Source organism: Phalacrocorax carbo, chromosome 1 (assembly GCF_963921805.1).
Source record: "Phalacrocorax carbo chromosome 1, bPhaCar2.1, whole genome shotgun sequence".
In the NCBI taxonomy this organism is placed as follows: domain Eukaryota; kingdom Metazoa; phylum Chordata; class Aves; order Suliformes; family Phalacrocoracidae; genus Phalacrocorax; species Phalacrocorax carbo.
In genome coordinates, this window is record NC_087513.1 from 56,550,192 (window position 1) to 56,560,548 (window position 10,357).

The 10,357-nt window shown below is 41.7% G+C and overlaps 1 protein-coding gene across 10 annotated transcripts in view; it reads right to left on the reverse strand.

Annotated features, from left to right (window-relative positions):
- Positions 1-10,060, reverse strand: part of TNRC6B (trinucleotide repeat containing adaptor 6B) — a 149,170-nt gene extending 139,110 nt beyond the window's left edge. For 4 of the 10 annotated variants that reach the window (XM_064453707.1, XM_064453744.1, XM_064453714.1 and 1 more), the window contains exon 1: positions 9,558-10,059. In XM_064453707.1, coding sequence (XP_064309777.1) covers positions 9,558-9,942 — 385 coding nt within the window. In that variant the 5' untranslated portion in view covers positions 9,943-10,059. Of the gene's footprint in view, positions 1-9,557 lie in introns of all 10 variants that reach the window. The other 6 variants (XM_064453761.1, XM_064453752.1, XM_064453777.1 and 3 more) reach the window with 3 other exon arrangements.
- Between the last annotated feature and the right edge of the window lie 297 nt (positions 10,061-10,357).

Consider the following 10,357-nt stretch of genomic DNA (forward strand, 5'->3'; position numbering starts at 1 on the left):
CGTACACAAGTGGTCATCACCATGCGTATTACAACTGTCATGTAATTTAATGGTGCCCCGTGGCAAAAATAGGGATTCAGCCAACCCACTCAAAGCGCCAGCAATCCATGTACACTAGCATTCCCAATGATTCAGCACTGCTGGACCAAAACCAGTACAACAGTAGCAAGCCTTTATTTCGGGACACTTGCAAAATGACAGAAAATCTTCAGAATACAGAGGACTTGAGTTTCCTGGAAGAGAGGTGAAGAGGAGGGAGGATGTTATACTAGACCAGAGATTTTAAACATTTTTCCTCATCTTAAGCAAAACGTTATGATGAGAGGGAAGCCTATTTCTCAACAGCTCAACTTTAAACCTGAAAGCTATAAATAACTACTTTGCTGCCAATAATCCCAACAGTATCGCCCCATCAGATTGTTCATACCACAAAAGACAACTCGGGATCGAAGGTTTTCTTTTGAGCCACAAGTAGCAGTTATCAAGTCCTATGTAACAGTACATTTATCAAAACCAGCAGTAGTAGCTAAATTAAAACTGGTAAAGTAGTAAGCAGGCATGTGCACAAGAGAGGGGGAGGGGTGGCTTATCCACTGACACATTTAAGTGGCAACTTCAGCAGTTACAAGAGTTAAAGACAGAACTACTGAAAATCATTCAAATGGATCACAGGATTGGAAGGTACTGCATCTTTCAAACTCTTTAGTTCTTACCATCTTCCTGTATTATAACTAGAAGAGTACCGAAGTTTCCTCTGTTAAACTATCCTTTTGTTTTGTTATCTTTTACAATAAAAGCTGCATCGTTAGGAATGCACACCAGTGCGGCAACACTGGTGGCTTGCTCCCACCACAGTCAAGACACAGTCATGCACAGCCTGCTGCCTGTAGAGGAGCTCTGGATCACAGCACTACCCCCCGTAGTGCAGCTTTAGGTAGATATTTATAGCTAGACTGAGCCAAGATTGGGCCAAAGGGTTATGGAGAATGAAGTTTAAATCACAGTTTGCTTTTATTTTTTACTTGACTCTTTGCTAGATTATACCCTGAAATTTTCTAGATTAATGTTCCATATTTATCATGTTTCTAATCATTAATAACCAAGTTTTTTGGTTTATAGAAAGACATTTTGACTTCCTACTAACATGATCATATATGCAAAGAAGTCCAAGATCTTAACACTATCATTGTCAAAGAAAACAAATACTGAGTTGTTAAGCAAATAATTCTAAATTATAATTGCAAACACCAACTTTCAACATAGCCAGCTGCCAAGTTCAGCTTCATCAATATTTATAGCTTGACATCAGTCTGAATTGTACTTTTCAGCTATTTAGGCACCTAAAAAAGGAACAGGAAGCTAATTTTCCAAAGTCTGCTCTATATTCAACAATGTTTTTTCAATCTTCTTTAAAGAAACAAGGCAATACACTTTTTTATGGTTAAATTATTTTTAATTTGAAAACAAAATGAAAGTTATTAGTGATACAACCCTAATCTTCAACACTGCAGTCTTGATAAACATGCTCAGCTCAGTTAGAACTACCAAATGTGGAACTACTTGCAAGAAGAGTTTTGGACCTGCTCAAGTATGTGTGAGGCCAGGGCCCTAAATTTTCAGTCTTTTGGGTCTGGCACAAAAGAGTTATTCAGCATTCGCATCTAATTTCCTCTGAAAGTTGCATTTGAAAGATTGGTTACCTATCTTTTATTATTTCTGCCAAAAATATACACGTCTGCCTTTTGTCATGTATTGCAAGTAGGTAGCCAGTCGATTTTCACGGTCAAGCTCTCCCACCATATCCAAAAACCTAACTCTTCACATTTCCTCCTAGGTTTGAATGTTTTTCATTTTTATGTGTTAGCTTTTGTTCATCCTTTATTCAATCTTAAACTGTAGTAATAAAAATTCCCAGTTATTTTTTGAGTTAAAATTTTGTAAAACTAAGTTACTTTTAGTTTATTTGCATACACAGCTGAAGCAGGGGCAAGTTAAGCTGATACACAGTATCCATACACAAGGCAGTACCAGTTTATCTAGTTACCTAAACTGGTGAAAGTAACCTTATCCAGCGTTGGATAAGTACAGGGTTAGAGCTGGAGACAGAACAGACCAATTATGTCACTGTATTCTTGCCCTGAGGCCACTGCTATGTTCTGCTGTCAGTAGAGTTTTAACATTGGCTAATAAGCAATGGAAAAGTACTTCATACAATGAGACTTCTACCTTTTTTTCCCCTGAGACACTTGTCCACAAGCTAATTTACTTATCAATCAACAGGAAGTCTTTCTCAATTTGAATCCATTTTCTGCATTACATGAATTGCCAAGGACAGGGAAAAGAAAGTTGGCCTTTGAATATGCAAGAACCAGAGGAGTTAACTTCTGACAAAAGAGATTATCAGCCAGTTTTGGTTGCTTCTCCATGTACTCTAAAAATTAAAAAGGCCAAGCAAAGAAAGCTATAGACAGCTAATTTACTGCAACTGCATAGTTTAAGAAGTGAGTGAAAAAGCCTCCACGTGCAGTAACAAATATTTTTCCCCCTTCAAGTACCGTTCAGCAAAGTGAGTGCCATCAGAAACATAGGTAATGCTTCCCTAACATTTTATTAAATAGCAACATTGAAAACCAACTAAAATCTGCCCATGTTCTTCATCATGCTGTCAGCACACCAGCCACAGAAAGTAGATGAGCAGATCCTAGAACCCAAATATTTAACAAGCAAAAAGCACAGCTTTTAATTTAAGGGGAAAAAAAATCAGTTTAAGCTTTAGTATCCCACTTTGATTTGAAGGGCTAGGAACCACATGAGCTGTGCCTGCATGAAATCACCATAAAAAAGATACTTAACATGAGGGGCAAGGGAATACTAGCATAAAGACAGTATTCATCTTTAAGAACTTCCCAATGTGATAAAAATTTCAAAAATATTAAATATTGAGGTTTTTTTGCAATGACAATGAAAAATAGCCTGTATCTTGATGAAAAGTTCCAAACAAGCAATGTGGCTTTATTCTTTTTCATTCTTGCTCTCATCAAAAAAGAGACTCATTTGCATTTTTAATGCAAGAATAGACATCTGGTACAATGCAATTAAAATCCAACAAGGCAGAATCTTAGCCATTTGACAAACAGAAAAAGTCAGAAAGCTAATTTGAAACAAATTCCTCTCGTAACCCAAAGACATACGGAAGGATATGAATTTAAATTACAATGGCTGTAATAGTAAAACTTCCTGTGTGGACACACATTTGTGCCAAAGTACTCTTTTTTTAGCTTCTTACTTAGAAGCAGTTTCAGTTGAACTTAAAAACAAAACAAAAAACCCAAACACAAATTTTAGAATAAACATGATCCCATCACAGAGTTAAACGGCTACAATTACAGCAATATAAGAATATTGTTATAAAGACACAAACGTACTCAGGAAAAAAATCTCAACACAAAAATCCTAGAGAGCGTCACAAAGATAGATACTAAAAACCATGAAGTAGCTGACAAGGTTGTAAAGCAACTATTTCATGCAATGTGTTATGGCCTTCTTAAAGTGATTTTCAGCTGCTTCAGGTCAAGAATGGATCATAATTCATTTTGGAGTGAAGTATTTTGGTTTCTGTGAGAAGCTGAGGTGAAGGGACACATTCCCTTCCTCATCTCAGAGACAAAATTTTTTAATCAAAAGTTTACACTAATATGTTCTCTAGGTTTGTGTTAAAGACATCGTTCCTCGAGCTAGTTGCACCCACTAATATTAACAACTTACAGTTTCACAGCGTGCAAGCAACAGAAACCTTGGACATCTCAAAGTGTTTCACTGTATTAGTAAAGAAAGTGAATGTATAGGTGATTTAACCTTCTACAAAATCTAACTTCTGGAAAAACTTTTAAATCACAAAGTTATGGTAGTGCTGTATAAAAAGCAGATTCTACTGTCGGCTGTAGAGAGGAAATAAAATATACTCTATGGTATTTCAGTAGTCTCCAGAAAGGGTCATCAGGTTATTTCTGATCCAAAAAATGCCCCAGGAAGGAAGGTTTTCAAATGTACAAGCGAAGGGCTAGACAACCTGTGTCTTTTCAGCCACACGCAGCTCATAAGACATCCAAGTTTATAACTAGACCATGCTGACACAGGGTTGCCAGGTAATTTATATCTCTTGGCTGTAAGAAGCAGCAATAGAAGATGGCCTACTCCTATTAATATTGGTGGATCGCCCAAGGGCCAAAGCTTGTTTAGTCCACAGTAGACTGGCAAGTCCCTGGAGAGTTACTTCTTCCTCCTAGAGGTGAACCCCTTCCCCACCACGCCTGTGATACACCCATGAGATTTTTGCAGAGAGGTTACAGGGCCAAGAAAGCCGATAGCGACTGCCTTAAAGCAGCACAGATGTTTCTCAATTCTGATCATGTGCAGACTTAATAGACCAGTCTTAAAACAAAAATGCCAGCGTACAGCTTTTCAAACATTGAGCTTCTTGATTTAAAATCATACTTCCAATTTAACTTGTGAAACTTTCTCACAAAGTCTACTTTCGCCACATGAGGAACACAAGAGAACTGCAAGGCACAACCAATGTTTGTTGTAAGAAAAAAAAGAAAGACACACTCAAGTAGGAAAAAAACCTGCAACCCTAGGATACAAGATGACCAGAGGAACACAAAGAAGCATTTTCAACAAGCACAGTAGAGGCTAGAATCTGAAAATCTCTAAACTTAACAGAAGAAAGTTAAGGGTATTCATAAAAACCATGTTCTTTGTGGACTGCTATCAAATCAAATCGCGTAAAAGAATAAGTTTTTCCTAATACAGAACAGACTTCACTACCAAAAAAAAAAAAAAAAAGAATACGCTACTGAAGAACCTTTTGTCAGGTTGTTCTTCACTGTAGTACTTATATCACTGTCAAGAGCTACAACGAAATTTTAAAAATTAAATGCAAGTAAAAACTTTAATGACTCTTTTCTTTGCTACTCATTTAGATTGCTTAGAGGGCTTCCCCTCACACAGGCAACACGATATTAGGATTCTACCACCTTTTGCCTAATCCTCCGTCAGACTATCTAAAATTATCAACTCCGTTTTGCAACTTTGCTTCTTATCCTTTCATCCACTAATTAGCTTTTCAGCCTTCAATCTTCTGCCTGACAGGGTCAAAATATATTGACTACCGGTTTATACTTTACACATTTATTCTGACCAGTGCCCTATAGCATGCAGCATGACTGCTGCCTCATAGTACCTCCCATTTCTCCTGACAAGCAGTAAGTTTCTCCACAGACCTAAAAGCTAAACTGGGTAAGAGCTACTTTCAGATCCATTTTATCCTTTTAAATAGATACTTAAAAATTTTTTAACACTGGAAGTCTCAGATAGAACATCAGTTTTCTTCCCAGATTTTTTCACAGAGGAACTATTGTGTTTTTTTCTAATCCACGGACATTAAATCAGGAAATACATGCAAGATATCCGATTTCAGAACTACTAAAGCTGACAAGGCCCAGAAATGCAATCCGTACTGACTAGCTGAAACTGGAAAAGGTCATCTCCATAGCTCACTACATGGTAAACACGGAGAACATCCAAACTCTAACCACAACCCTTACACTGATGAAAACTTAAAAACCTCAGAACATTCCCCTACAACACGATGCAAACCATAAGTGCAAAACCACCCTCTCCCTCTTACCACTATAAGAAGGCAAAGGGAAAAATTATTTAACATACTCACTGCCTACTGTTTTAAAGGAGAAAAAAAAAATAAAATACACCAAACTCTTTTCAGTAAAGCGTGCTTAGTTCCCTGAAGAAAAAAATACTAAAAGAAGGTATGAACAGTAAAGCAGAGACATGTAAGGAAGTATAAGAGTTTCACCGTCCGCTGAAAGTGACAGCCATCAGAATATCCTTATTACTATTACCCTAGTCACCTCACAGGCAGAAATACCAACAGGCAACTACTTGTCTGACAGTGACAGCTGGCTCAAGTACCAAAAAGCGCCCCTATTTTTATTAGCAGATAGTAGCAGAAAGTTTAGTTTGGATTCAGGAGAAATTAAAACCAGTTCTTCAGTCCCTATTCCACACATTGTTTGCTGAAAGACCAAGCGAACTTAGCATATATATTTTACCTGAAAAGGGAGAAAGATAGTAAATGTTAGGCTAAGGAAGACTATCAGCAAGAATCCATATCTTATTCTACCACATCTAGTCAAACAATTTTAAACAATTAGAAATATATGTTACTGTTTGCTCAACACCTCTGTGTTAAGTTCTTGCTATTAGAAACGAAGACCGACATCTTGCAATTCTTTCCCCAAGAGGGTAACGTGTCACAAGTAAAATTTCTGAAATTGTAACAAGTAGATCATTAAAAGCAAATCCAGAGATAATTCAGGCAATCACATTTTATAAGTATTGAGGTGACAGAAAATGTTTAAGTTAGAAGAAAAACACTGGTATTTATTTGCTAGTATCAGATACTTCTCCCCTTATGTATGTGCTAAATATGCTTAATTTATAAGATGACAAGCAACGCCAGTTCTTCACAATGACACATTTACTGGTCCAGAAATTGTACACAGAAAAGGCTGAGTGAAAATTAAAATCTAATAATAAAGAATTGAATAGCTGTAAGCTGTAAGGTACACTGTAAGTAGAGGTATTGCAGAATTTGTAAGTCTTCAGTATAGAAAGAATTTGTGAATCTAATAGCAGCATTAGAGAGCAATTACTGGGAAAAGCCATTGCAAAGAAGCTGGAAAATGATAGTTAATCATTATTATTACTATCATTGCACAAACAAGACAATATCTATGTATAAAAAGACATTCTGAGAAAATAAACAATAATAGCAATAAGTGAGTAGGACAAGAGACTTTGCGTCCAAGCATTCTGCAGAAAATGGAGAATAAAGTAACTGAACCATTAAGTAGACTATTAATAAACTCATTCAAGTCAATAACTAAGCTCCTTAGACTTATTCTATGATCTCCAGTTCATACTGCTTAATTGTAAATCCAATCTCTTCTGCAAGCAGAAATACATCAGCTTTACTGGAGGAACCACCCTCACCCCCCCCAAATTAAAAAAAAAAACAACAAAACCACCACAAAACTCAAAAACCCGAGAGAACAAACCCCATTTGGACATGTTTTCTAATGACTTATTCTATAGCAGTCCTCTAATTCTTTCCATCATTCTGGACGCAGCTATTCATCCTGTTCTTCTAGATGCAGCTACCTCTATATATGACGTATATTATGCATTACTTCTGCAGAACAAATTTATTTCTGATTTCCTACACTACCTCAGAACTACACAAAATTATCTCCTGAAGCTCTCTCTTCTTCAAGTCATCCTTCAACATCAAGTTTTAATGATCATCACCAAGCAAAGTCACGACACACATTCTACCTAAATGTTTTATTAAGACTCTTCAGTCACACAAACTCTGGTAGATGAAGCTGGTTTTAATTCACGGTTTCAAGATTTTTATTACCAAATATTTGAGCTTGATATTTAAATGAAAGCCTAGATTTACAGCTAAATTTGCAGCTGAGCTATACAGAAACTGCAGTAACTCACCAATTCATAAGGCTGCCTAATAAAGAGACAGACTGTTTTATAATGAAGCATACACATTAGAATTTTACCAATTAGCCCTGAAACATCCGAGCTACTTCTATACGTATGTATAGTTTTACATGGAACTGTATATTCACGAAACATTTACATGCAATATAGCTAACCAAGACGAAAGTAAAAGGTATAATGATAACCTCACCTAGTTTCTATAGAGAGAGATGTCCCTGCACCTCATTACCCCCAGAACTCCACAGCAGAAAAGCCAACGTACACTTATACTGCTCTGGGCTCCATTCCCCCTTCCCCAGCCTCAACTTTTTGCAGAGTGATTTCTTCACTGCAGAATTGTCTAGCTCTACCCGCAACTTAGGTGAAAAGTCACACTTACAAACCACTCCCTGAGGTACATGCACATGGCAGGCCCTGAACTAAGCGTGGACCATGTAGAAAAACTTGACTTTAACTTTAAATTCAGGACCTCAGGTAACACAGCAGATGAGAGCAAGGGTAAAAGCTTCCCAACAGCTCGTATGTTCCAAGGAATCTGTACCATTACGAATCACCACAAGAGAAAAGGGAATTGTTGAGTAACTTCAGTGTAGACTAACTACAAAGCTGCTTGAATTTGTGCATGTATTTAACAACCCTGAGAATCTAAGCTATTACTTCTCCAACACTTGTAGCCAAAACTAAAATCCAATTCATCTGGATAGCAATATTACCGGAAAATACCAAGTAAAGCAGACCTTTCAAATACGGGGCTACACAAACCCCAAAGATCTACCTCCTGTTTCTCAGGAAGATTCAGAGTTTTTGTAGAGGATGAAAATGCAGCAGTGAAACCTAACAAGTCTTGGTTAAAAAACAGTAATTATGGATTGTAAAAAAAAAAGTTAACTTTATGCAGAGATAACTTAAGAAATATTCTTAAGCACAGTGAAGTGTTAAACATGGGAAAACGTAGTACTGTTTAGAGTGATAAGCACATCTACTTTAGCTAGGAAAACACTTTGTTGAAACTTGGTTTTATCCACCAAGCCTCAGCTCTGTCCGGTGGTAGATACTCCTACGTGCATTTTCATCAAGCTGATTTGAGCTTGTAAGATACCATGCTACATACAGCGTTATCCACAGCCGGTGAAGTGTCTCCAGAAACAAACATTCGCTCATTTTGCTACGAACAGCTCGGGAAACTTTTTTTTTTTCCCTTTCCCAGCCTGGGACACACCTCTGAGCACGGTCACTCCTCCCACCCACATACACACATTTTTACTAACATCATGTTCAACACATTCAGTGCGGCTTGCAGTGGTACCAACCTAACCTCAGCACCGTCCCCACGCCACACTAAAGCACTTTTCTCCCCAACCACAAAAAGGCTCCTGGGGGTCTTTCCGCCGCTGTACGTTTCGCCCGGCCTAGGCGGGCGGGCAGACAGCTCTTCCCCGGGCTCGGCAGCGGCCTCGGGGCGGCCCGCGCGTCCCGCCGAGGCCCTGTCGGGAAAACCGGAGGGAACGGGGGGACAGACGGACGGACGCACGCACGACGACCCTCGGCGGCGGGGCGCAGCCGCACGTGAGGCGGGCGGCGCGAGCCCAGCTCTGCCCCGGGACAGGCGCTCGCCGGGATGGAGGCGGCGGGGGGGTGGGAGGGGGGAAGGGAAGGCGGGGGAGCAGCAGCCCCGGCGCCGTAGTGGCAGCGCCCTTGAGCCGCCGCTCGGGGCCCCTCCCGCCGACCCGGCCTGGGCCCCCCCCTCCGTCTCCTCCCCCTCCGAGGCACCGCAGGTCGGGGAAGGGGGGGAGGGGGCGCCCGCGCTCGGCGCCAAAGGCCCCCTCAGAGGCGGCGGGAGTGTCCTCGGGGCGGGAAGGGCCCTGAGGGAGGCCAGCGGCCCGCCCGCCCTCCGCCATGGGCGGGGAGAGGAGGAATGGTGGGGCGGGAGGGGGTGTGGGGGGTGCCTGTCCCGCACTCACCGCTGAGGCGCCGCCGCGGTGCGCTGAGCCCCCTTCTCCTCAGTGCCGGGGGCGGCTCCGCCCGCCCGGGAAACACGGACCCAGGAAACAAACGTGAAGAAGCTTCGAAAATCGCCTCCCCCCCCGCAACACCTTCCAAAAACCCCCACCGAAAAAAAAAAAAAAAAACCCAAACTTTCCTCGCCGCCGTCTCCCTCCCCCGAGGAGCACGAACCCAAACACACCGAGACACGCCCCCGTACCGCCCCTCGCACCGCCCATTGGATGGCGCCCCGCCGACCCCCACGATGATTGGCCGCTCTGCCTGCTCGTCTTCTCCCTCCGCTCCCCTTTCCGCTCCTACACGCTGCCCATTGGGAAGAGCCTCGGAGATCTCTCCGCCCATTAGCTATGGCCCACGTCAATCACAGCGGAACACCCGCCTCTCAGCGCTTCCAATTGGGCCGTCGCGTCACTACACTCTCACTGATTGGCCTCACTTGCTGACTGTCATCGGTTAACATTGCCCCCTTCGCAACCCTCACTAGCTCCCGCCCCTGCTTCCTTTCTGCCAGTTGGCTACGAGATTTGCCCCTTAAATGGGGCACCCGCTCGCCCTCCCCTGCTTGTCCCGCCCTTCCGCCCCACGGATTGGGTCGCGGGTGGTACTCTCGGACACCCATTGGAGAAGGGATGCGCCCGTTGCACCACAACAAGCGCGAAGGCCCGCCCACCGAGCTGCTCTCCTTGGCGGCCCCTTCGCGGCAGCGCTGGGGCTCTCCTCAGTTCAGGCAGGAGGGGAAGCTACGCCAGCGTGCCTA